Here is a 27931-nt window from a genome sequence, read left to right on the forward strand (position 1 = left end):
TGCAGTAATGTTACCAGAGCAGCTGTCCTCCCCATCCTCTTCCACACTTCTACCTGTAACGCAGAAGGGAAGCAGATTGCTCAAAGGCAATAGGATCAGCACAACAGACCCTTCCCAGAGGGGTGCTCTCTTTTGGCGATCTGGTCATTTAGGGCTTGAAGATGCACTGAGCGATCCATAATCTCCAAAAGGGCTTTTCAGCTGTGCAGCTGTCGTGAGGAAGTAGCTGGGCTGGTGGGGTGTGTACGGGTCCTAATTGAGGATTAAATGGCCCCCTGGCTCCTCAGACCTGCCAGGCCATCACCCAGGCGCACATCTGGTCCTCAGACCTTGAAGCAGAGGACAGAGGCCCTTCTGAGCATATGTGCTGGGGGTGGGGGCCGGCAGAGGCGTTTTCTTTGGCCGGACAAGCTCAGAGTTTCCACGTGGCTGGCTGAGCAGGTGCTTGTCCGCTCCGCACTTTGAGGGTGCCCTGGGGGAGCCTAGGAGACTGTGAACCTTTCAGAACATGTGCTCTGGATTCTGGAAAAGGCATCAGGGTAGTGCTAAGCTGGGCTCCTCTTTAAGTCCTACTTCTGGGCCACAGGTGCCTGAGTCCCTGCCTCTGGGCCCTAGGGTGCTAATATGAGACATACTGATGGCTTTTCCTTGTCAGGTCTTGAGGAGTGGCAGCAAACGCAGCTTGATGCTAACTGAAAGGATTCAGGAACTTTCCACTCCTGTGGCTGAATCTAAAACACTGATTTTCTTGGGCTTTTGCTGCCCAAACCAGACAGCCTGTCTGTATACCTGTGACCTGCCTACCTCTTCAGGACCAAGGTTGTTCTTTCAATGATGGGGTGAAGCTTGGTTTCTTCTATGTGACCCCAATGCATGCGTGTTACATCACTTCAATCATGTCCAACTCTGCGGCCCCATGGACAGACCAGGCTCCTCTGTCCATGGGATTCTCCAGGCAAGAATATGGGAGTGGGTTGCCATGCACGCCTCCAGGGATCTTCCCGACCTGGGCATCGAACTGGCATCTGTTGCGTCTCCCACGTTAGCAGGCAGGTTCTTTACCACTAGTGCCGCCTGCGAAGGCCATTTCACGTTATAGGAGCAGAAAACAGAGGAGCCTACAAACACCCTTGAAACAGGCAAGTAGCTGCTTAAGGCAGACAAAATGCCTGTAAAATGACTGCAGTTTGACACATCTATGCCAGTGAATGACTTATAAACTAAGAAATGGAATTTTTTGGGCAATAGGCTCTCTTGGGCTTAAAAAAACAACAAAACTTTTCACTTGAGTTTCTAAGCAGGGCACAGTGCTTACTGTTGACTTGGAGAGACTCTTTTCTTGGCTAAGCATTGTAACACCTCTTACATTCAGAGGTCAGTTATTTGGAAACTTCAGCTGTCCAAAACTGAGGCAAGACCTGGAAATAAGCATCTTGTAAGCTGCCAAAGTCATTGACATGCATTTCATGTGTGGAAACTCAGGTACTTTACACAGCGCTCACTCTCAGCATATTGGCCCCTCTCCTCCACTTTAAAAAAAAAACAAACAAAAAACACAGACTTCCAATGAGTTTTTTCCCTGTTTACTAGCCCACAGAAGAGTGAGAAAGACTGCTGCTAGTATGACACATTTAGAACAGAAAGCACAGACAACTAATAGCTTGGCACTGGGACTAGAGGCCAAAAAAAAAAAAAAAAGACTTAAAAAATGCAGTATTCAAAAGCATGGCAGCTCATGAATCATCCCAGTATAACACACACACACACACACACGTATGTGCATACATATTTTATTGAGTCTGGAAAATACACCACAGTTTGTGCATATGACCCCAATTTAGTAAAAAGAAGAAAAAATCATACACATTTTAAAAGTCTGGGTAAATGCATCAACAGTGTTCAAAAAATAAATTCCCGTTTGTCTCAGAATAAAAGGGAATGGGGATTTGGAGTATTTTAATATAAGGTTAACCTACAGGTAATATGTGTCAGCCCAATGTCTTTTCTGTGGAATACCAGCCCTGGGATATGGTCTTCAAATATGTTCATTGGACATGTAGATCAGGGAGAGGCTGCCTATTATATCCTCCTGTTGGAGATGCATGATGCGTTTTGATCCTTTGAAGTCTTTGTGAAGCCCTATAAATGGCACCCCACTCCAGTACTCGTGCCTGGAAAATCCCATGGATGGAGAAGCCTGCAGGCTATAGTCCATGGAGTCGCAAAGAGTCTGACACGACTGAATGACTTCACTTTCACTTTCTTTCACTTTCTATAGTAAAGGCACCGTGTTTAACTTTGTATATTCCAGGCCATGAATTAGCATTCTTGTAATTACAAGTACTCAAACTAAAAAAGAGTATTTGTTGGTTCAGGCGGTTGAGCAGTCTAGAGCTTTGTCTGTGGCCTTCAGGCATAGCTGGCTCCAGGGGCTTGAATGCTGTCATAGGAGCGTTCTTTTCCTCTGCATTGCCTTCTCAGGCAGAGGCCCTTTCTACATGGTAGTTTCCAGCAATTGTGAGTTTACAGCATCCTTTTAGCTAAAGTGCTTCTCCTTTCCAGTGGTTCTAGTAAACTTCCCTGAATTGAGTCTCTCTTGCTTGGCTGAGTCTCATGCTGTTCCCTGAACTGATGGCCCTGGCCAGGGAGATGGAAAATACTCATTCTCTGGGCTAGGATCACCCAGACATCCCTGGACTGAGCAGTGTATACACATGTGGGGTCAATCCCATGCAAACTACATGAACTGTAGGAGGGCTGGGGTGAGGGGGCTGCCCCAGAGAAAACTGGGATGTGGTTTCCAGGGAACCAAGGGATGGATGTTGAGCAGGAAACAGTTTCCAACTCTGACAACAGAGTCCTTTTGTTGTGCAAGACCCATTGGAGCATACATGGAGAAACACTGCCAAGAGATCATTACACTTTTTTTTTTCAAAGAAGTTTAGAATGTAGTACAACACATGCTTATAAACATGTGGTTGGACCTTTTTTTGATGATGCAGAAACCCAGTGGATTCTGCCGGGCCTCGGGGTCAGCTCTGAGTGCTGAAACATCCTGCTCACTAGCCACTGAGGTTGTTTGGCTTCTTGATAAATGGGAGGTTATGGCACAGCGAAGTTCAAGGCCCAGGGAGCCTGGGAATGTTCACGCATGGGACAGTGGACGTAAGTGCGAATCTCTTGTGTCGATTTCCCACAGCACCAGCACACACCACCTCATTTTATCCACACACAGCCCTTCTGTGTTTGTTATTCTCCTGTCCAGGCAGGGAGTTGAGGCTCAGAGAGGTTAAGCAACTTGTCCAATTACTCACAGCCTTGCTCAGGACATTGGAGGAAATGACATTTGTAAAACAAACCTTGTGAACAGCAAAGATGTTTTTGAATGATGCCTTGGATTTGGAGGAAGGAGGATGCTAGCTAGATAGAGGCAAGAGACGCTGGAGGTTGAGAGAAAAGAACACAATTTGGAATGCTTTATGTAAAGTTTTTATTTGCCCACACTGTGTAGCGAGTGGGACCTTAGTTCCCTCACCAGGGATCTAATTCATGCTCCCCTGTGTTGGAAGTGAGGAAGCATAGCCACTGGACTGCCAGGGAAGCCCCTGGAATGTTTAAGGGGGCATTCAGTTTGCAGGTGTGTGGCTTCTGAAAGAATAAGGTTGATAGAACTATGTCTGTATGAGTGATTCTTCACTGTGCCTAGTACTGAGTTAACACTCAGACTTACGAATTACTTCTGGACACACCACACACACAGATATAAAAATATGGATTAAGTTGTAATAGGACTTCTTTACATGATGCTCGCTTGCTTTACAAGTCAAATATATAAAAAGGAATGATTACATCCAGAGATAAAGGTTATTTGCAGAGATTTTTTGTATTTTAAGCTTTCGGTCTAAAATAATCACTTTAGACTCTAGAAAAAGATCCCTTGGGATTTTCCAAGGAAAAAGATATTTTCATCTTGTGATCTGCTAACATACGGTCCATCTACTGTGTTGGTTTTGTTATGAGCTCTCAAAGGGAGGCGGCGTCCTGGGCTCTGGTGATGGCTGTACGTCCTAGCTCTGCGTGCCCGGCTGCCCCAGGGGTCCGTCTGACCTGAGCTTGCGACAGTGCTTGTGCAGCCCTTTGCCCAGACTCCTGGGTCAGCTCCGTTCTCACCACCCTCCTGCCCCGGGGGCACCCCGGGGGACCCATCCAGGCAGCCTGTAGGCGTTCTCCAGTTTCCCAGCGAGCTTGCGTCCAGTGAGTCCCTGGTCTGGTGGGTGGTCGCTCAGGAACCTTGCCTTCTCCCTCCACACGTCGCGTCACATGTGCCCCCCCTCCCTGGATACGCCTCCCTCTCCCCTCTGCCCCACAACCGCTGTCTTAGCTCCAGCACCAGACGGACAGGATCCCCATCTGTCTGTCACAGCGATGGCCACTCTTCTCCTCTTCCTGCCATCTGTACCTACGCGCATACATAGATTTATTCATTCCTTCAGGAAATATTTATTAGATGTTTTGGGCTAATCAGTAAAGAGAGAAGATGCAGATCCTACCCTTCGTGGGGCTTATTGTCTAGTCGGGGAGAGACAAACAAAAACATACTGTACAACTAACGTGGACTCCGTGGCGGCTCGCTGGTGGAGAATCTGCCAGCCAGTGTAGCTGATGTGGGCTTAACCTCTGGGTTGGGAAGATTCCCTGGAGAAGAAAATGGCAACCCACTTCAGAATTCTTGCCTGGGAAATCCCGTGGACATAGGAGTCTGGCAGGCTATAGTCCACGGAGGTTGCAAAAGAGTTGGACACGACTTAGTGACTAAACAACAACAAATATATGTGTATCTAGTAATGTATAATATATAATATAAATGCAATAATAAACACATGATATAAAGTATCATGTGTATGGTAACTTAGAAAGTGATAAGAGCCATGGTAAAAGGAAAAGGTTATCAGGATTAAGAGCACCTGGGAGTTCTGGGAGGCCCAGGGTGTCTTGAACGGAGTAGTCGGGGTGGGCCTCACTGAGAAAGGGAGACTTGAGAGTCTCAAAGGAAGAGAGAAGGCTGCTTAGGGATAGCTAGAGCACAGGCCCTGACATGAGCACATTTTGGTCCCGAGGCCAGTGCCAGGCCAGTGCGGAGACCACCGCCGGGAATCTGGCTTGTACTCCAAGGCGAGCCAATGTTAAACTTGCAACTGGGAAGTGCCCGGATCAGGTTTCTATTAGTTGTCACGGTGGTCACCCTGTCGCATGCTTTGAGGGGCAGCAGTGGGCCGGGGTAACTGCAGAGCTTGGTAGGGGGCTTCTTACCTAGAGAAGGATGCCTGGCTGGTGGAGTTCGGGGCAGTGAGAAAAGTGGCCCATCCTGGCACGTTCTGAAGGTAGACCACATGGAGTGGCTGACTGAAGGTAGAGTGAGATGAAGAGGGAATCAAGCATGACTCCAGAACCTTCGATCTGAGTGACTGGAAGGATGGAGCTGCCATCCACTGAGGTCGAGGAGGCTGGGCTGGGACGTCTGAGTCCGGGACCATCATTCACATGGGCAGTGAGGTGTAGTGGGGCCCTTGCAGCCAGGCGGGCCTGGCACTTCCACTCACCACTGTGGACCCAGTATGGCCCAGGGGTGACTGGAGCATCCTAGGGTTTTCTAGAAATGTGTTCTCTTTCTGCCCTCCTTCCTCCCCTACAACTTTTAGGGAGATTGGGTTCTTTCCTGAAGTACAGAAAGAAAGATCTTCTGAGTTCCCAGGCACCAGGACTGGACAGGTAATTATAATTGTGTTGGGTGCTGTGAGGGAGGAGGAGAAGGATGGGAGTCAGCTTGGAGAATGGTGATGGCTCCCTGGAGCTTGTGACTATCCTGATGATGTGGAACTCCCCTCACCGTCCCACTTTGCTCCGCTGTCTCCTCTTCCCCAGCCTCTCCAGCCACAGTCACCCAGATCTTGTCTTTCAGGATTTCGTCATCCTTTTATAGGGTTACACAGTGTCATCTTCTCTTGGTTGCAGTCTTCTTTATTTTCACCCATCATCATCTTTTCAGTGAAACAAGAAGCATTTGTGGGTAGCCACTCTATTTAGAAGAGGGGGTATGGTAAATAATCGTCATTTCATTTTTTTCAGCCACAGGTCCAAACTTGGCCCTGAAATAAGCGGATGTGTGTGACGAGGGAAGAGAAGGGGGGCAGAGGGGGGAGAGATGCTTTGTGAACACAGGGTCTCCTACCTTTGGCCCTGACTTTGTATCTCTGTGGGCTGACAAAGGACCGAGAGCCTCAGCTTTCTACCTTGGCTGCAAGGCAGTGGGGGAAAGTACTGTAAAATTAGGAAATCTTGAAGAAGCAAACATCTTAAAGCCTCCATATTTTCCCTGCCCTGGGTGCCAAGACAGCTCACAATGAAGAGTAAGCGGTGGTGGCTGTGGTGGTTGGCATTCCATGGCTCATGGAAGATGAGAAGGGGAAGGAAGATGGAACAAGCAGTCTCCAGGGAGTTGAGGTCAGTCACGCAGAGATGAGGCTGGGCTGCTGCAGGGTGCCTCGGGGCATTTCACCGAGTCTGTTCCTTATCCAGACAACAGTAGGAAGGTGTAGAAGGCTTTAGAACAGAGAACTGGTGTAACCCAAATCGTCTTTTGAGATTTCTTGGTGAATGAATTTAAGCCATTTGGCTGACCAATAATTTCTAGGTTATCTTGGGAAAATAGGAGCTCCATCAGGAGAAGCTGGAGGGCATCCCTAGTGGCTCAGTGGTAAAAAATCCACCTGCCAATGCAGGAGACACGGGTTTGATCCCTGATTTGGGAAGATGCCACATGCCGCGAAGCTCCACAACTGTTGAGCCTGTGCTCTAGAGCCTGGGAGCTGCAGCTACTGAGCCCACACGTCCTACAGCCAGTTCTCTGCAACAAGAGAAGACACTGCAACGAGAAGCTCGAGCACTGCAAGTAGAGAAAAGCCCGTGAAGTAACAAAGGCCCAGCACCGCTAAAAATAAAATTATTTAAAAAAAAAAAGGCTGGAGCTCTGAGTTTCCTCCTACACCGCCTCATTTCTTAAGGTGGTATGTTTCAGTGGAAACCATCTCACACCAAATTCTGATATTAGGCTTGTGTGTTAGTCTCTCAGCTGTGTCTGACTCTGTGACCCCATGGACTGTAGCCTGCCTGGCTCCTCTGTCCATAGGATTTCCCGGGCAAGAATACTGGAGTGGGTTGCCATGCCCGCCTCCAGGGGATCTTCCCAACCCAGGGATCGAACCAAGGTCGCCCGCATTGCGGGCGGATTCTTAACCGTCTGAGCCACCAGGGAAGCATATCAGGTACGAGCATAAAATGCCCACAAACTGGCCCAGTGCTCTGTGAACTTGAATAAGTCCTATTGTTCCAGCCCTAGGCACTCTGACAGTTATTCCAAGGTGGATGTTCTTATGATCAGATCAGATCAGATCAGTCCCTCAGTCGTGTCCGACTCTTTGCGACCCCATGAATCGCAGCATGCCAGGCCTCCCTGTCCATCACCAACTCCCGGAGTTCACTCAGACTCGTCCATCGAGTCAGTGATGCCATCCAGCCATCTCATCCTCTGTCGTCCCCTTCTCCTCCTGCCCCCAATCCCTCCCAGCATCAGAGTCTTTTCCAATGAGTCAGCTCTTCGCATGAGGTGGCCAAAGTACTGGAGTTTCGGCTTTAGCATCATTCCTTCCAAAGAAATCCCAGGGCTGATCTCCTTCAGAATGGACTGGTTGGATCTCCTTGCAGTCCAAGGGACTCTCAAGAGTCTTCTCCAACACCACAGTTCAAAAGCATCGCTTCTTCAGCGCTCAGTCTTCTTCACAGTCCAACTCTCACATCCATACATGACCACTGGAAAAACCATAGCCTTGACTAGACGGACCTTTGTTGGCAAAGTAATGTCTCTGCTTTTGAATATGCTGTCTAGGTTGGTCATAACTTTCCTTCCAAGGAGTAAGCATCTTTTATTTATTTATTTATTTATTTATTTTTTTAGCATCTTTTAATTTCATGGCTGCAGTCACCATCTGCAGTGATTTTGGAGCCCAGAAAAATAAAGTCTGACACTGTTTCCATTGTTTCCCCATCTATTTCCCATGAAGTGATGGGACCGGATGCCATGATCTTCGTTTTCTGAATGTTGCGCTTTAAGCCAACTTTTTCACTCTCCACTTTCACTTTCAGCAAGAGGCTTTTTAGTTCCTCTTCACTTTCTGCCATAAGGGTGGTGTCATCTGCATATCGGAGGTTCTTGATATTTCTCCTGGCAATCTTGATTCCAGCTTGTGTTTCTTCCAGTCCAGGGTTTCTCATGATGTACTCTGCATATAAGTTAAATAAACAGGGTGACAATATACAGCCTTGACATACTCCTTTTCCTATTTGGAACCAGTCTGTTGTTCCATGTCCAGTTCTAACTGTTGCTTCCTGACCTGCATACAAATTTCTCAAGAGGCAGATCAGGTGGTCTGGTATTCCCATCTCTTTCAGAATTTTCCACAGTTTACTGTGATCCACACAGTCAAAGGCTTTGGCATAGTCAATAAAGCAGAAATGGATGCTTTTCTGAAACTCTCTTGCTTTTTCCATGATCCAGCGGATGTTGGCAATTTGATCTCTGGTTCCTCTGACTTTTCTAAAACCAGCTTGCACATCAGGAAGTTCACGGTTCACATATTGCTGAAGCCTGGCTTGGAGAATTTTGAGCATTACTTTACTAGCGTGTGAGATGAGTGCAATTGTGTGAGAGTTTGAGCATTCTTTGGCATTGCCTTTCTTTGGGATTGGAAGGAAAACTGACCTTTTCCAGTCCTGTGGCCACTGCTGAGTTTTCCAAATTTGCTGGCATATTGAGTGCAGCACTTTCACAGCATCATCTTTCAGGATTTGGAATAGCTCAACTGGAATTCTATCACCTCCACTAGCTTTGTTCATAGATAAGATCAGCCAAAACCTTCTCTGGTTAGATCAAGCAAGAGTTGGGTGGGAATTGGTGGGTAGACTTGGAGCTCCAGGCTGTTGGGTTTACTGGATACTTAGACTGTTTATACAAGGGCTGTGGTGCTTGTGTGCCCTTTCCAATCTGCCAATACAACTTATTTCACTGATGTGTAATTAATGAACTTTGTGTAATTAACAGACCCTCTGGTGCAGATTAAGATAACAATATTTGAAATGCTTGCTGTGGTCACTTTTGGAGAGTAGATTTATGATTAGATAATTAAACATTAGCTAGCTGGCCCTAGGGTGTGATTTAAGTCTCTTTTGCAGACAGCCATCAGTTTACGTTGATGTGTTTACAGGTAGTATTACATTAGTTCTAGCTGTTATATGGGTAGTGAATTGGAGGAGACAGAACAGATTTAAGGAGTCCAGTCAGGATACCTTTGCAAAAGCCCCAGTGGGAGAGAGTCAGAAATAAAAGCAACCCCTGCCTGCTGACTGTGGAAAGAACCAAATGAAGAAGAAAACTGGGCTGGAGAATTCCCCAAATGTGGAGGAGCAGGATGCACTGGCATCTGTGGTGGGATGTATCTGCTTTCCTGGTTGGACTCTGAGCTCCTGTGGGCTCATGACAGGGAGGAGGCTTTCACCTCTGTGTTTTCAGGGCTCGGCCTGGGCCTGGCACAGAGCTGGTATGTAGCCAGAGTTGGTCAGACTCTGAGGGAAAGGAAAGGTATGTAATGGGAAGAGATGAGGGAGAAGGAGATGAGATGAGAAGAGACAGAGGACTGCCTGGTGGGGCCAGCAGAGTGAGGCCTGCTCGGCCTGGATGGACAGCTCGATGGTTTTCCATCCCAGCTGGGCCCAGGAACTTCACCATGCAGAAGGGTCCAGGTCGGGGGCGGGGAGGTGTGCTCTCAGCTGGTGGCCTTGCCTGTTTTCGCAACCGTAGGGAGGGCCGGTGCAGGCGAAGAAAGGCAGCTCAGGAGTGACTGGCCCACGAGCTTGGCGCCTGCTTTGTGTCTGGCACGGTGATGTGCTGAGCTCCAGCTGTGGGGCCGGGCCACCTGGATGACTGACGACCAACTTCACCATCCTTCAGCTGACCTCAGCTAAGTCATTTCCTGGCTCTTTCATTGTAATTTGAAAAATGGTGGTGGGGATTGAGGGAAGAAAACCAAGCTCATGACTCACTTTGCCTCCCTGCCTTGACCATTCAGGCTTTCATAGAGTTGCTCACCTGGCAACTAGATTGTTCACAGCTTGTCTACTCTCCTTTGTGGGGTTTGGAGCGAGGTCAGCCCTGGCCATCACAGAGTCCTGGAGGAGGGCTGTTTATGTCACCTTGGAGAGGCGGGCAGGTTTCCCAGGCATGCTTTCTGGTCTGGACGCTGACCGTGCGATCTCTCAGGCCCTCCTCAACATTCTGCTTAAGCAAACATTATTTATGTTCGGCAGGAGAACCATTCCCCACTGTCTGCTTTCTCTTCACTCACATAAAAACTACACATTTGATTTCTGTTTATACATATATAAACCACATCTGTAGGAGCAGCCTGGGAAATGGTCGGTTGAAGATGGATTTTGCCTTTGGAAAACGCAGAGGTGAGTGACATCTGTATATTGTGTTATCAGAAGCGTGACACACGTGGTTGATGGGGACCAGGTGCTTCACAGAATCCATCTGATTGAAGCTGTAAACTTCTCGCTGATGGAGGAGGTGGCGGCTCAGTTCTTCTTAGCAGAGGCTTGGTTGCAAATACCTGCCTTCCAGTTTTGGGGGTGGCAACAAACAGTTGAAAACCTTGGGGTGCTATGAGGAAGAAGCTAAGGTTTGGCTCATCAGCTCACACAAATGTGACCTGTGAAAGCATCTTCAGGTGGACAGGAGGGATATGTGAGGGGCAGACAATAATTTTAGATTAACCTTAGAGGGTTGGTAGAACTCATTGGGTATTCAGCTGTTCACTATTTACTTCAAGGCTTGCATCAACACTGATGTTTTCCTAATTGGCAGTATAGGACATGGATACGTAACCTTCCCTGATTTCACTCACATTTAATGCATTCTGACTCTGAATCTTGAAGTCCTTAAATCACAGCTCATTCATGGAACAAAATGAACACAGACAGAAAACACCAAAGGGGTCACCTTGCTTTGTTTCCTCATTTATTCTTCTGCGGGTTATTTTGCCAAACAGATCAAGCTTTTCATTGGGTTATTTCTCCAAAGCTTGATCCTTCTCTCTACCTCAGTCTTCCCTTGCCCTTTGTAGATGAATTTGCCTATTTGGGGGTATCTCACAGATAGGTTATTGAGGTCTGTCTTGTCTCATTTTAGCTGAGAAGCATTACTAAAATTGGATTATTTCCTTTAATCTTATTTGCAGGATGAAGTGAGAGGATAATACCATGCTGTCTATGGCCCTCAACTTGGTAAGTAAGATATCCTTAATTTTAGCTTTTACAACTTGTATATTTGCTCATGAATGACTATCTCTCCATTTTTTTTAAACTGAAGGAAATGGCAATTATGTGCACATTTGAGTATTTTGAATTGAGACTAGGTTGTCCATTGGGATTATAAAATCGTATCTGTCTTGGGAAGTTTTTCTGGAAGTTTGTCAGTATTTTGGTGGATCATTGAGTTTGCTACATGGAGGGATCAAATTTTCTTCCACGATACAGAGCTTGGTTCCCTAATACCTCTCTTGTTTACACTATTGTCTGGTATTGAACTTTGAAGGAATGGCTGATGTCTTTCTCAGTTCAAAATGAAAACATAGGCAAGAGTCTTTGAAAGCTGACAGTGGGAAGTAATGTGAAATAAACCTTCTGCCAGCCCTGCCCTTCATCTCCACGTCTCTCTAAGGTAGCTTGGATGATGGTAATAGCAGTTAACATTCAATGAATGTGTCAGTGATAGGCTAGGCACCCTTTTGTTTCCTCAAGAATTAACCTGTTCCTTACAACAACCTGTCACGTGAGGTATCTTCCTTTAAAGGTGGGGAAGCTGGGATGCAAGAGAGTGCTGATGATTGTTGATCATTCTGGTCTTGATGGGTCCACAGATTTTCTGAGCTCATGCTGTCCAAGATGGAAACTTCTGAGGCCAAGCAGGGGACCCTTGCATGAGGAGTTACAATCCCAGGACTGATCGTGGTTAAGATTCTAAACTTTTACACTGTGGTTGGTGGCATCTCGGTCAGGATCTCTTTTTTTCCCCCTGCTGAGCTTTGTGATTTTGGCAGGAAAGTTTTCCATACATTCTGTCTGAACCCTCCCCACTCTTGGAGCCGTCTTAGGTTTTCTCTCTGGCGACTCTCCTTCCCCCACCCTCCCTGGAGGTCTCTGGGGGACATTTGGTTTGGTTGCTGGTATGTGAGTATTTGTTGTGCTAGCATTGGTCTTCTCTTTAAAGCGAAACCCACAACTCCTTAGAAAATAATTGGAATTTCAAAAAGAGCTTGCTGGCATACTTTTATGCTGCAGAACAGATTGTCACATGCTGGGTTGAGTGGCTGAAACAGGCTGGAGCTGGGCTTTCAGGCTGGGGTCCCCTGGAGTGTCTCTCACAAAGGTCCCTGTGTGGGCATCGTCTGGGCCTGGGGACACGCTGCCCTTTCACCAGAGCCTGTTTATAGAGAACTCTACAAGCAGGCTTTTGTTTTCTTTTGCACTTTCTCTAGTAGCTTTATTAAAATGCTTTAAAAAGAGGGGGAGCTAGGAGCCCTCGAATGCCAGGAGCATTGGTTTTAGAGGATGCAAAGGCAACGTTTCTATTAAAAGTCGCACCATTGGCTTCTGCCAACCTCCAAGCAGCAGGAGAGAATGATGCCTGCACCAGGGTGGCCACATGTGTCGGCTCTCGCACAGAGGAGCTAGGGCCGGCCTCATGGGGAAGGGCAGGGCTCTGGCTAAAAAGCCAAACTGCTCAGGTTTGAATCCTGGGTGACCTTGGGCTTCTCTGGGCCTCTGTCTACCCATAAGTCAGTGGAGATAATCATAGGGTTCATGTGAGGATTGAAATGTGGTAGTGATCTTTAGATGGGAGCCCTGATGAGGGTGTACACCCAGGATTTCGGCCTGTAGTCACTACACACTGTGCACACCCCTGGGGGCAGGAAGCCTGACCCGGGGTGAGGCTCCTGCTCCTGAATCTGCATACACCCCAGAGCCGCCTGTGCTTGCTCTTCATCCTGAGGGTGCTGCGGCTCCCGTCTTCCCTCTGCAGGCATACCATGCTTTGTTGTGTTTTGCTCTGTCGTGCTTTGCAGATACTCTGTTTTAGGAATTGGAGGTCTGTGGCAAGCCCACCCTGAGCAGGCCTCTTGGCACCAGTTTTCAAACATTTGCTCACTTTGTGTCTTTGTGTTACATTTTGGTAATTCTCACAGTTTCAGAATTTTCATCATTACTTGTTATAGTGCTCTGTGATCAGTGATCTTTGTTCCTACTATGACTTGCTGAAGGCTCACCTGATCTTTAGCATTTTCTAGCAAAAAGGGATTTATCATTAAGGTTGTGTACATTGTTTTTAAAGATATGCTATTATAACACTTCATAGACTACAGGATAGCATAAATATAACTTTTATATGCACTGGGAAACCAAAAAATTCATGTGAATTCCTTTTTTTGTGTGTGATATTTGCTTTATTGCAGTGGTCTGGAACAAAATCCTAAATCTCTCTGAGGTATACCTATCCACAGGGCTGTAAATGAGCTGATTGTGAAAGGCAGCACTCGTCTCAATTTGTGGATATTTAGCTCCTCTGGGTTCACTTACAGGACTAACTCTTCCAGGCATGGGCCCCCCAGCTTTCTAGGCAAAGCCGAAAACGGCAATTCTTCCATTTTGGCCAAACTCACATTAGTGGCTGGGAACCAGCCTCACCCCCTCCCCTCCTGCCCACAACAAGATAGGAAGGCTGAGCTTAACAGAGACTCGGATGACAAGATTTAAATAAATAAGCTGTATTATCTGTACAAAAAAAAAAATATATAAATACAGTTTTGTGTTTTAGAGGAGGAGGTGGCTCCTCCCACATTCTTCAGCAGCCCTAATGATCTTGTGGTGCTGCCGAGTCACGATTCACAGAACAGACAGTACATGTACATTCATCTCATGCAAGGAGGACGCTGTTTCCCACCCCACACCTCGGTCCTCCGGGCTCGCTCTGAAGGCCGTCTTCACCTGCTACAGCCTGACACGTGGACAAGCTAGAGGACCTCCGCTGCTCAGGAGTAGTAAATACTGGCCACCGGGTTTCCAGAGCTGTTGAACTAGAAAGAACCAGCCGCATTAGTACCAGTATGGAATCTGTCTTCTGCATGCCGTGCATGACTGTTGTGTCACAAACGAATCCCCTCTTATTGCCCCATCATCCCGTGCCGACTATTACAATGTATTCTGTACACAGTGGGTGGATCCAGAGTTAGACATCAGCTTCTTCTAAAAATAGGAACAATACAATAATCGCCACTGAGTTTACAGGAACACAACTGCAGGAAGTTAATAAAAAGTCCCCCAAATATTGTATTTTTTTTTCTGGAAGACAATGTACAATTATTAATATTGCACTTTTTTATACAAGAAATCCTAATAAATATTCACAAAAGATATACAGACATAGAAAACATTCTCTTTTATTTTAAATAAAAATTACACTGATTTTTTAGTAACTAACATGATTTCTCAGAGCCCATTACTGTGGTGAGGAAACCACCTTAACTGTCCACAGCTCACCTGAGGAGGACACAAGCATAATGTCTTCCCCCCACCCCAACTTTTGTTTCCAGGCTGGCTGGAAAAAGCCCTGATGTCAGTGGTGGCCTCTGAGGTGAGTGGCATTTTGCGAGTCTGTATATGTGGTGCGGGGCAGTCTGTGTGAGGGGTGAGTGACTCTGGCCACCCTGCTCTGCTCTAGCTGCCACTAAATGGTGGCCATTGTGGTGGGGGGCAGACCAAAATCACTCGCCCCAAACCACTCTGCTGAATGAGCAATTTGCCAAAATGTCCCAGATTTTCAGTTTTGCCACTTGACTTGCTACTATAGCCTCTCTACCATAGCTGATGGCATGACTGGGTTGTGGGGTGTGGATGCTGCTTTGCCCACACTGAATTAGCAAAACCGAGGTATATTAATTCTGATAGAGTATATCATATTTCACTGTATGGAGGGTATGGTTGAAAGGCCTTCAAGGACCTTCTGGGCAGCTTTAGTTACTCTTCGGCTTTGCTGCAGTGCCCCTTGGCCCCACCCACACCTCTTGTCTGAATACAGGGACAGCTGTCATGGGGCTGTGGTCCCACCCATTACCTGGTCAGCTCTGGAAGGAAGTGGTTGCTCTGACCTAATGGATGCTCTGACAAGTTGATTAATGGCTTGGTTTTTGACAAGTTGACCCTAGTCCCTGGCCCTTCAGTGAAGCATTAAAAACCTTATAGGTAGGAAACCCAGTCTATTCATGATCAAAACACCTTGGCCTGTGTCAGCAGTTAGTTCCAGGCTGGGGGACTCTTGATTTAGAGACGCCAGGGGTGGCATGACTGCACAGCTAGGCCCTGCTGTCTCGCCAGCTTTGCCCTTGGGGTATGGGCAGAAGTTTCACTGAGCCGCCTCGGGGACTCCTCTCCACCCTAGGGAGGGCATGGCTCCTGCATGCAGCCTGGGCCCAAGGGCAGAAGAGCTCTGAGCCCCATAGCCTCCCCTGACCCCGCAGAGGTCCACCAGGCATGGGGGCTTGGGGTTCAGAACCTCAGCAGCTGCCTGCTTATTCCCTGCTGCCCCTCCCTCAGGAGCGCACACTGCTTTCTTTGTGCTTCTGTCCCTGCCCTCCCTACTTCATTTTCTGCATCACCGTGCACTTCAGCTACTTGGATTGGCTTCCCTTCACCCCTACAGTGTTTTGAGTTCTTGTTGCTCTGACCCCCCACCACCACCCCGAAGAGCTGAGTTCTGGGCTGGGTCTTTAGCATGGCTGGTGTTGCCCCTCCCCGGTCTTGACCATCCCTGGCCAGGACAGACACCTTGGTTGTCCAGAGTCAGCACCAATGCTTTACAAACTCTCAGGCGCCTACCCTTCTGCCCCTCTCTCTCGTCTGCTGTTGGCTCTGGCTCCCTGCTGTCCCGAGGGCTACGCTGGCCTCTTCCTGGGTCTCTCTGGGACCCAGGTTGGGAGGGAGCCGGCTGGCCAGGGGGCTCTGCTGGCTGGCCCATTCTGCTCTGCAGCCTCCTCAGACCTCCGTCCTTGTCCTGTCCCCTCATTCTGTCCTCCAGCCAACTGAGAGCAGACATGCTGGGGGCATCACATCTGGGGAGGGGGCAAGGAAGGAGGTCGAAGAGGGTTGTGTGTCTAGGGGTGGGGAGGGGCAAATAAATAAATAAAATGAAGAAAGCTTAAGTTCTGTCCAAGGTGGTTGCATGAGTCCTCTGTGCGGCCAGGGTAGTGTTCTCGCCTCGCCCTGTCTTCATGCTTTGGCGCAGGTTCCACAGCAGCGAGATTGGAACTGGTTGAGTTGGCAGAGTTTCAGCTGTTTCACCTTCTCACAGTACCTGGTGGTGTCTCTGCATTCCGCTGGGAAAGGGGACAGAAAGGAGATGTGAAACACAGACTCAGTCATGTCTGTGGCTACCAGGTGCCTTCTGGGCTCAGACTCTTGTGCTGGAAGGGCCACCGCTGTCCAGCACCTCTGAACTGGCCTTGCTCTGGTGGAGCTTGGCCATCTGTTCCCCAGGTGCAGCTGGGCGCCGAATGCTGGGGCTCTGGGCCTTTCTGACGGCCCCCTTCCTTCCTGAGGGTGGTCGGGACTGCCTCACCTCCTAGGCAAGGTGCCCTTTTCCCATGGCATTTGCGTACCTGAAGCTCTTCCTCCTCGAGATGGTTCCCAGAAGGACTAAGCTCTGCTGCACTTCAGGGTGCCGGGGAGGGGGGGCATGCAAGTGAGGCCTGCCTGTGGTGGCCTCATCCCCTGAACTGTGACTCTTCCCTTCCCTGTGAAGCTTTGGTTGCTGTAATCTCCCGCCAACCTCTCTACTCTTTCCCTACACTGGCGTCCTAGTTCAGTACCGGCACAGGCTTCATGGTTCTTCAGTACTGACGTGGACTGGGGCTGCGCACATCAGTGGTTAATGTGGTAAGTCTCAACTATTTTCATGGAAAACAGTGGTCCTGAGTGTGGGAGCCAGCAAAGATGGGTCAGGCAATACCTGCTTGTGTAGAAGCAGCAGCGGGACTGTCTGTCTAGAGGATATCTCTTCAGCATGGGGAATCTAAGACTCAGTGAGGCCCTGACTGATGAGAAACTGCACAGCAAGACTTAAAATTTTCCTATTCTTTGCCTCATGCTTTGTCCCCGGGAGGAAGCATCTCTGATGTATTTTGGGTCCAAAGGAAGAAAAAATAGGTCCCCACCCAACTGGGATACAAATGTGGTGCTGGGCTCAGGAGGAGGCTCTAGACTTGAGGGAGGGATGACTATCAGACCCTGGGTATGGCTCCTGCATACCCAGGGTGCGGAAGGAGGGTGCGGTCATCAGGTCCTTGTTCTGTGGGCAGCAGACCGCAAGGGCTGCAGTGTCGGCTGAGCGAAAGCAGCTCTGTTTGCTGCTTAGGTATAAACAGTGCTTTCTCCCCAAGAGCCACTGAGTGTGTGTGTGTGTGTGTGTGTGTATTAGTCACTCAGTCGTGTCCAACTCTTTGTGACTCCATGGACTATAGCCTGCCAGGCCCCAGGCTCCTCTGTCCATGGAACTTTCCAGGCAATAAGACTGGATGGGTTGTCGTCCGCTTCTTCAGGGGATCTTTCTGACCCAGGGATGGAACCCAGGTCTCCAGCATTGCAGGCAGACTCTTTACTGTCTAAGCCACCAGGGGAGTACCGCAGCCAAACTACTGTAGGTGAGCCGGAGGATGATTTCATCCAGCGCTTAGCCAAATGCACCGGGCTCTCTCAGGGGCCAGTATGGAGCCCTTGGGCCACACCCAGCCATCTTCTGTGGCCTAGACACATGTATACACATCCTCACACACATCTTTGTTTGCCTGCGTGCACCCCTCTGAAAATACCTGACTCCAGCCCTGGCTCAGGATCCCTGGGAAGGTGGGACTACGGCCCTGTGTTCAGGCTCCGTCCCTGGGACTGCCCGCTGCACCCGACGCCTGGTGGGGAGTTTGCAGACGGCTCTGTGGGGTTGGAACATACTGTTTTCGCAGGGGGTGATGTTGCAGCGCTGCCAGTTGGCTGGCCGAGGTCCCCAGGAGCACAGGTGGTCGGGCACTGCCTTGTTGGTGCGGGCGTGCACGCACTCCACGCGCCGGGACTGGAAACCGTAGTTGCCACAGGTCGCCGTGCACAGGGTCCACAGGCTGACCCTCCAGTGCACGTTGCAGGCTTCTGACCAGCAGTTCTGGGTGCTCACAGGCCTGTGCCAGGGGAGTGGGAGTGGCAGGGTTAGGGTCTGCGCCTCTGGGGGCCGGATCAGGGGAGGCAGATGTGAACACACTGCTGTAAACCTGAGACTCAGGTGTCTATCAAGAACTCCCAGTGCTGCCAGCCCTGGGTTCTGATCTCTTTTCCTGAATGGCTGCAGGGTCTCAGAAGACCCCTTCCTCTAACTGGGCCTCTGTCTGCTCATCTCTACAGCGTCTCTGTCACTGCATGATCTGAGAATGAGCTCCACCAGGCTGGGGGCTGGCAGAGCTGTATTCAGGGCCTGGGACCTTAGGGGCGGGGGTGATAAACCCTCACCCCCAGGGAAGGAAGGAGGAGAGGGGCTGGGGGCTGGGTAGGAATGGTAGGCAGAGACCTGGAGACAAGGGGCTCAGTGTAACTTCTAAAGGGAAGTAGACAAGAGGGAGAGGCTGGTGGAGCCCTTGGGCTCTGGTGCCCCCTTTGTGGACCTGACCTCCTGTCCACCCTGGGGCCAGAGCCAGTCTCTTGTGCCAGCTGTTCTCCTCAGAAGAACAGCACCCTCTGTGCTCTCATCTCCGAACAAGGAAAGCCCAGCCTGGTCCATTCAGTAAGCATGAGGCCACCCCGAGCTGTCTACCTTTTGGAGTCCAGTGGTCTGGAGAGGGTGGAGGTGAAAGGGTTTCTGACCGCTGTGGGAGGTTGGAGGAGACGTGCTCACTCACCGCCATCTTTCCGCGCTGTTGACACAAGGGCTGGGGAAGGCTGGCCCGTGGCTTTCTCTTACCTCGGAAGGGCGCTGCACTGCTCTGATGATAAGGTGATGCCATCCAGCGTCTGGCAGAAGACTTGTCTGTGCTGCACAGCAAGGCGAGGCCCGATGCAAGGCCCATTGCACTGGGAAGCAGAAAAAGGTGACATACATGTTAGCCAGCCATGGGACAGGCCGCCATGCCCAGGCTGCGTGGGGCAAGAGACCCCTGTGCAGGTGCTTGTTCGAGGCGGTCAGATCACTGATTTTGCCTCTCTCTAGGCCAATTTAAAGGTTATCCATCACATTTCCTTTTCCTAGTGCCACAATGGGATGGTTAGCTCTGCTGAATCCTGTGAGCATTCTCGCATTGTTGTTGCTGTTTAGTTGCTAAGTCATGTCTGCCTCTTTTGTGACCCCATAGACTGTAGCCCACCAAGATCCTCTGTCCATTGGATTTCCCAAGCCAGAATTCTGGAGTGGGTTGCCATTTCCTCCTCCAGGGAATCTTCCCAACCTAGGGATTGAACCTTTGTCTCCTGCATTGGCAGATGGATTCTTTACCACTGAGCAGATGGCTAATGGTAGTGTGGAGGCGGTCAGAGATGTCAGCTGCCTCCCAGGTGAACCGTGTGCCAGCTGACTTGACACAGTGTGCTAGGGGTGTGGTGGTAAACTTGAGAGCTGAAGACCTCTAGACAAGACCCCCTTCCCTCCTCCAGTCCAGAGGGTGATCTGGTTTATACTTGTTGAATTCATTAGAGTAATGATCATTTCTTTCCTTTCTCTGGTTTCATTTCCTCCAGGATAAACCAAAAGTGGCTGAACAAAATGGAGATGGTTAAGCTTTTCCCAGGATTGGCAGAGCCAGCCTATCATGGTAAATATTCCCACCAACAGTGATGTCTGTACAATGAGAAAGCAGCAGGCCCTTAGCCAACATCTGCTATTTGAATAGGGTAAGGGGACAGATACCCCTTGGAGGTCATTTTAGAACGAAGGCTCTTAACTTGAAAGTATCTGGACTCCTAGGGATTCACAGGGGAGCTGTTAACCCTTAAAATTACAAGCGGAAATCCTGTTTTATTTTAAATTTTATTTTTCCTTTTTAGTCTTTGGCCTCCTCAGCTGTTATTTCCACACTCCACACCCTGCCTCTGGCAACCGCCAATCTGTTCTCATCTGTGAGCTTGCTTTTTTTAAAAACTATATTCCACATATAAGAGAGAGTATATGGTATTTATCTTTGTGTGTGTGTGTGTGTGCGCCATCATGTAATTTTTGTGACTCCATGGACTGTAGCCCACCAGGCTCCTCTGTCCATGGGATCTTCCAGGCAAGAATACAGGAGTGGGTTGCCATTTCCTACTCCAATCTTTCTCTGTATAACTTATTTAACTTAGCATGCCCTTGAGGTCCATCCATATTGTTGCAAATGGCAAGATTTTAGTCTTTTTTATAGCTGAATAAAATTCCATTGTGTGTGTGTGTGTGTGTGTATAAAGAACATGTGTGTGTACACACATACGCATACACACACATACTACGTTGTCTTTATCCATTCAGCCAACAATGGATGCGTAGGTTGTTTCTATATGTTGGCTGTTGTAAATTATGCTGCAGTAAAACATGAAGGTGGAGATACATTTTCAACTTAGCATTTTCATTTTCTTTAGGTAAATACCCAGGAGTGGAATTGCTGAATCACATGGTAGTTTTAATCCTTTGAGGAATCTTCGTATTGTTTTTCATAGTGGCTGCCCCAGTTTACATTCTCACCAACAGTGTAGGAGGCCTCCCTTTTTCCCACATCCTCACCAACACTTGTTACTTCTTGGCTTTTCAATAATAACCATTTTGACAGGTATGAAGCCGTATCTCAGTGTGTTTCTGATTAGTATTTCTCTGATAATTGATGTTGAGCACCTTTTAATGTACCTTTTGGCCATGTGTATGTCTTTGAAAAAATGTATGTTCAAATCTTCTGTGTATTTAAAATGGAAAAAAAATTTGCTATTGAATTATATTAGTTCTTTATATATTTTGGATATTAAACCCTATTGGATATATGATATGTGACTGTTTTCTCATTTAGTAGGTTATCTTCTCATTTCATTGATATTTCCTTTCAAGTATGATGTAGTTTCACTTTTGCTTTTGTTACTTTTGATTTTGGGGTCAGATTTTAAAAAAGCAGCACCAACACTGATGTCAAGAAGCGTACCACCTATGTTTTCTTCTAGGAGCTTTATGGTTTCAGGCCTTATATTCAAGTCTTTGCTCCATTTTTAGTTAATTTCTGAACATGGTGTAAGGTAGTGGTCCAGTTTTCCAAACTACATTTATTGAAGAGGCTGTCCTTTCCCCATTGTATGTTCTTGGCTCCGTTGTTGTAAATTAATTGGCCATATGTTTGTGGAACTAGTTCTGATTGCTTTGCCTTCATTTTTACTTAGAACCCCGTGGGTTTCCTGACCTGGGTGTCTGTTTCTTTCCCCAGGTTTAGAAATTTTTCAGTATTATATCTTAAAACAGGGTTTCTGCTCCTTTTTTTCTGGGACCTACATAATGCAAGCCCTTTAATCTAGCTTAACTTACTTTCTTTCCTGCTCTGATTGGATGAGTTCTACTGCCCTGACTTCACATTGATCCTTTCTTTGCTTTGTCTAGTCTACATTAGAGGTGTAGTTAATGTGTTCTTCAGCTCTGTGACTTCTATTTGGTACCTTCTTGTATTTTCCATCATTTTGTTGAATTTCTCATTCTGTTCACACATCTTTTTATTCACCCATGCTGAATTTCTAAAAGCTCTCAGGTGATGCCAATATTATTGGTCCATGAACCTCTTGTTAAACAGTAACAAGTCTTATGGCATTACAAAAAGAATAGGGAACTGCTTGATCTCAAAATCTTTTTCATAATTTTGCATTGGTGATATTGTTTGGATTGGCTTCAAACCATAGATTCCCACCAAACCTCCATATTCCTCTCCTGTAAGAATGAAAATGGTAAGTTTTTGAGAAGAAAATTCTTTTGAAATAGTGTCACGCAAAGATCTATTCCTTCATTTTCCTATCTCTTTGAAGTCTGTGAAAACCATGCTGGTTTTAGTCGAAGTAGAACTAAGACCACCTTCTCAGTTCTAACAACCTGGCTTCATGTATAATTCAACTTTACTCTTTTTATCCAACAAATTTATGAGGCACCTGTCGTGGGTAGGGAATGTGTTCCATAAAAGCATGTGTGAAGGAATGATGGTGAAAACAGCCCTGGAATGTTTACAGGAGAATTATATGAGAGGTAGAATTATAAACGTGGCTGTAAAACATGTGCCACATCATGAGAAATACTGTATGCTGTCTGAGGAGTTTGGATTTTCTTATGAATGCTACTTTGTTGGGGTGGGGGAAGGGAGGCACCTAAAATGGGTTTTAGGTGGGAGTGTCATGATCAGAGTTACTCTTTAAAAAGATTATTCTGTCAGCAGTGTAGTAATTGAGTTGAAAAGTCTGGAGAAAGAAATCTGGGTAACAAATTGTGCTGAGCAAAATGAAGGCCATGGAAATGGAGAGGTGATTCTATGGAAGTGTGATTCGCTTGGCTTCAGTGGTGCCTTGACTCTCAGGAGTAACAGGGAGCCAGCTGTCTCAGGTTTAAGGACTGAAAACCTAGGTAAGAATTTGTTTTGAAGATGTTCTGTATGAGATGTTTGTGACATATGCAAATATGTATGTTCATTAAGCAGGTGGTATATAGATCTGTGACTTAAAAGTTGAGCTGTACTGAACACTATCCATTTGAAAGTCATCAGAACACAAGTGGTAGCTAGGAGTCACACGTAGTTATAACCCAAGGGGAGGGAAAGCAGGAGATGGAGAAAAGGCTTAGGGCAGAACCTCAAGGGACACTAATTAAACTGCGGGAAGAGGAGAAAAAGAGACCAGTATTCACAGAGACCAATAAAGGAGTTTCCAGAAAGGAAAGGGGGTCAGTGGTATCAAAATCAAAATGCATCAAAAAGAACAAAGAAGTGGCCAGGATCCAGTGGAACTTATAGGCTGCACTGGTGATCCTGGAAAGGGCTGTTTCAATGTGGCAGTTGGCACTGAAGTCAAACCAGCAATGAACAGAGATACAAACGAGAGAGGAGGAAATAAGGCTCTTAGACAGATGCACTCCTTCAAGAATTCCTGATTGTGAGGATGTCAGCAAAATGGCAGGGTAGGTAGCTCTAAGTCCTTATTTGCACACAAACATCAAAAAGCTGCCAGAAACTGGCTAAACTAATCTTACAGGAATTCTGAAAAAGTTAAGGGCCTACAGCAACTTAGAAATATCCAATAAAGAAAAATCCGTCTTCAAAACACTAGGAAAAATTGTAGAGTTTTGAGAGAACACCCAGTGAAGTCAGTGAAGGTGTGCATGCTGCTGTTGCTGCTAAGTTGCGTCAGTTGTGTCCGACTCTGTGCAACCCCATAGACGGCAGCCCACCAGGCTCCCCGTCCCTGGGATTCTCCAGGCAAGAACACTGGAGTGGGTTGCCATTTCCTTCTCCAATGCATGAAAGTGAAAGCGAAGTCGCTCAGTCCTGTCTGACTCTTAGTGGCCCCATGGACTGTAGTGTACCAGGCTCCTCCGTCCATGGGATTTCCCAGGCAAGAGTACTGGAGTGGGGTGCCATTGCCTTCTCCGGAAGGTGTGCATAGGCACAGAGAAAGTGTATTCAAAGACTGGGAGGGATGTCTGTTTTTTCTAGTGCCCAAACCCCAGCAAGGCAGCTTTGGTCTAGACGTAGTAGCAGCAGCCCATTTTTCTTCCACCATCTGTAGGGAGCAGAGAAGATCCTAGTTGCAGTGTGCAATGTTCTAACCTATCAGAGGGCTACTTGAAGGACTGGTCTCTGTCTCTTCTAACTCAGGTGTCAAGTGCCATCCTCTACGTGTGAAAGCTGCAAGGGGACTATGGACACTTGGGGCAAGAGATCACAGATGGAGACATGCAACAGACTACCTAAGACCCTGAGGACAACCTGAGGTGAGACCATCTTGGAAATTAAGACGTTCAAGAGCAGCTGTATAAAGAGGAATTCTGAAAGTCACAAGCAGGCCCAGGTAAGACCTATGCTCAGAAAAGACCTCAGAAGACCTTAAGGTTTCATCTCAGGCTGATCCCTAGGTTCAGAGAACACCCAGCTAATCAGTGAAGGTATACACAGGCACAGAGAAAGTGTATTCAAAGACGGGGAGGGATGTCTGTTTTTCTCCATGCCCAGTTTCCTGTAATAAGTCATAAGCACATCAAAGAAATAGGAAATCGTGGCCCATTCAAGGAAGAAAGGAAAGTGCGGAGCCAGCCCTAAAGAAACAGCATCGCGTGTATTAAAGGCGCCTTTAACACAGCTGTCACAAGCATGTTCAGAGACCTAAAGCAAAAAATGAATAAAGAAAGGAAATCAGAAAAATGTTATGTGAACAAAACGAGGATATTGACAAAGTCAGAAATTATAAAAATAGATATGGAGCTAAAAAATACTTATCTGAATTGAAAATTTCACGAGAAGAGTTCTACAGCAGGTTTGAGGAGACTGAAAAAGCAATTAGCAAGCCTGGAAACAGTTCAATTGATGTTATTGAGTCTTAGGAGCTCAAAGAAGGAAAATGAAGAAAATGGGACCAACATATACAGATTTTATCTATCTATCTCTATGAATCCTAGAAGGAGGAGAGAGAGGAAGAGGCAGAGAAGTCATTTGAAGAAATAATTGCTGAAAAATCCCCAAATTTGATGAAAACTACAAACCTGAGACATTACAAAGAATTTTGAAATCGACAAGATAGACTCATCAGGTATAAGAGATCCTCTCAACAAGCTTAGCAGATGATTTCTCAGCAGAAAGCCTGCAGACTGAAGGTAATAGAGTTATATCTTTAAAGTGCTGAAAGAAAAACAAAAAACAACAACTATGTACTTAGAATTCTATATCCAGTGCAACTGTCATTCAAAATGAGGGTAAATGCAAGATTTTTCCCAAATAAGATCAGCGGGCGTTCATTAACCACTATACTTGACAGTAAGCTTAAATGAGATACATTTAACCCTTAGGTTAAAATGAAAAGATGTGAGACAGTAACTCTAAACCATATGACATGGCCAGCAAATATAAATACATGTTGAAATATAAAAATTGGTATTATACTTTTGTTGTGTAACTACACTTTTTATTTTCTATAGGATTTAAATGACAAAATGCATTAAAAATGATTATAAATCTGTCAGTTGATATACAGTGTATAAAGATGTAACCTTTATATTATTAACATAAAGGGGAAAAAGGTTCTATAGGAATAGTTTGTGTGTGCTTGAAGCTGCTATAAATCAAAATTAGATTGTTATAACTTTAGAATGTTATATGTAAGTCCAAGAGCAACCACAAATTAAATATTTGTAGACTGTATTCCAACAACCAAAAAAAAAGGAATCAAAAACATCACCTAAACACAAAAACAGGCGGTAATGAAAGTAATGAGCGGGAGAAGCTATAAGACACCTAAAACAAATAACAGTGGCAAGAGTAAGCTCTTCCTTATCAGTAATTATTTTAAATGGAGGAAAAAAACCTCTCCAATCAAAAGGCACAGATTGGCAATCTATCTACAAGTGACTCACTTTTTAATATAATTTTAAAAATTACAGTGTTGTGCTTCTGGTATATAGCAAAATGATTCATATGTGTTGTATATATCTTTCATATTTTCATCATAGGTTGTTACAAGATATTGAATATAGCTCCCTGTACTGTACTATAGGTGCTTCTTGTTTATCTATTTTTAAAAATAATTAATTTTTATTTATATTGGATATGGGCTTCCCTGATGGCTCAGATGGTAAAGAATCTGCCTGCAATGTGGGAGACCCAGGTTCAATCCCTGGAGAAGGGAGTGACTACCCACTCGAGTACTCTTGCCTGGAGAATTCCATGGACAGAGAAACCTGGTGGGCTACAGTCCGTGGTCTCAAAGAGTCAGACACAACTGAGTGACTAACACTTTCGTTTTCATTCATTTTCAGAAGGAGAAGAGAGAGGAAAGGGTTACAAATATATTTGGTGAAATTGTGGCTGAAAACTTCCTGAAATTGAAGAAATTCCCACACAAAATGAACCCAAAGAGATCCACATCAAGACAAATGATTTGAAGCAATAAAACAATAGAGATGGACTTGGAGGGTATTGTGCTAAGTGAAATAAGTCAGAGAAAGATGAATACTGTATGATATTACTCATATGTGGAATCTGAAAAATATAAGAAACTAGTGAATATAGCAAAAAAGAAACAGACTTACAGATTTACAGAGCAAAGTACTGATTACCAGTCAGATGAGTGAAGGGGAAAGGGACAAAATGGTAGGGAATTTAGAAATAGCAACTATTATGCAAAATAAGCTATGAGAATATATTGTGTAATGCAGGGAATATAGCCAGTGTTTTGTGATAAGTATCAATGGAGTATAGCCTTTGGAAGTTGTGAATCACTATTATACATCTGTAACTGTATATAATATTGTACAACAACTATATATTTCACATGATTGATTAACAATGTTGTCTTAGTTTTAGGTGTACAGCAAAGTGATTCAGCGATATATATACATTTATCTATCCTTTTGCAAATTCTTTTCCCATTTAGGTTATTACAGAGCACTGAACAGAGTTCCCTGTGCTATACAGTGGGTCCTGTTGGTTATTTATTACTTTTTACAATTGGAGTATAATTGCTTTACAATGTCATGTTAGTTTCTGCTATACAAAAGTGTGAATCAGATATACACACACACATATATATCCCCTCCCTCCTGCCCACCCTTCTAGGTCGTCAGAGCCCTGAGCTGAGCTCCTTGGTTACACAGTAGCTTCTCACTAGCTGTTTTACACATGGTAGTGTTTATGTGTCAGTCCTACTCTCCCAGTTCATCTTACCATCGCCTTCCTTCTCTGTGTCCACAATGTCCGTTTCTCTATTCCTGCCCTGCAAATAGGTTCATCAGTACCATTTGTCTAAATTCCATATATGCGTTAATATATGATATTTGTTTTTCTCTTTCTGACTTACTCTAGGTCCATCCACATCACTACGAATGACCCAGTTTTGTTCTAGAGTAATATTCTGTACTCAGAATATTAATGGCTGAGTAATATTCCATTGTATATATGTAGCACATCTTCTTTATCCATTCCTCTACTGATGGTCATTTGGGTTGCTTCCATGTCCTGGCTATTGTAAATAGTGCTGCAGTGAACACTGAGGTGTATGTATCTTCAAAGTATGGTTTTCTTGGAGTGTATGTCCAGTAGTGCAATTGCTGGGTCATATGGTTTTATTTTTAGTTTTTCAAGGAACCGCCATGCTGTTCTCCATTGTGGTTGTATCAATTTACATTCCCAGCAAGAGGGTTCCCTTTTTGCCACACCTTCTCCAGCATTTATTGTTCATAGATTTTTTTGATGATGGCCATTCTGACCGGTGTGAGGTGAGATCTCATTGTTTTGATTTGCATTTCTCTAATAGCTAGCAATGCTGATACTCTTTTCTTGTGTTTGTTGGCCATCTGTATGTCTTCTTTGGAGAAATGTCTATTTAGGTCTTCTGTCCATTTTTTGATCAGGTTGTTTGTTTTTGTGATACTGAGCTGCTTGTATATTGTGGAGATTAATCCTTTATCAGTTGCTCCATTTGCAAGTATTTTCTCCCATTCTGAGGGTTGTTTTTTTGTCTTGTTTAATTAGGTCTCATTTGTTTATTTTCATTACTC

At 46.1% G+C, this 27931-nt stretch overlaps 1 protein-coding gene and 1 long non-coding RNA gene across 2 annotated transcripts in view; one reads left to right on the plus strand and one right to left on the minus strand.

The window, feature by feature from the left end:
• The first annotated feature begins 9409 nt into the window (after positions 1 to 9409).
• LOC129649969 (uncharacterized) lies at positions 9410 to 26817 on the plus strand. The gene is made up of 5 exons (XR_008713482.1): positions 9410 to 10563; positions 11349 to 11394; positions 19930 to 20003; positions 24042 to 24234; positions 26192 to 26817. It is a non-coding gene; the product is annotated as an uncharacterized LOC129649969 (long non-coding RNA).
• ADAMTSL1 (ADAMTS like 1) overlaps positions 14589 to 27931 on the minus strand; it is a 1145195-nt gene continuing 1131852 nt past the window's right edge. Inside the window, exons 30-32 of the mRNA XM_055577966.1 lie at positions 19160 to 19269; positions 18166 to 18386; positions 14589 to 16538 (exon numbers count right to left, since the gene is read on the minus strand). Coding sequence (XP_055433941.1) covers positions 16432 to 16538; positions 18166 to 18386; positions 19160 to 19269 — 438 coding nt within the window. The 3' untranslated portion in view covers positions 14589 to 16431. The remainder of the gene's footprint in view (positions 16539 to 18165; positions 18387 to 19159; positions 19270 to 27931) is intronic.

Source organism: Bubalus kerabau, chromosome 4 (genome assembly GCF_029407905.1).
Source record: "Bubalus kerabau isolate K-KA32 ecotype Philippines breed swamp buffalo chromosome 4, PCC_UOA_SB_1v2, whole genome shotgun sequence".
Classification (NCBI taxonomy): Eukaryota; Metazoa; Chordata; class Mammalia; order Artiodactyla; family Bovidae; genus Bubalus; species Bubalus kerabau.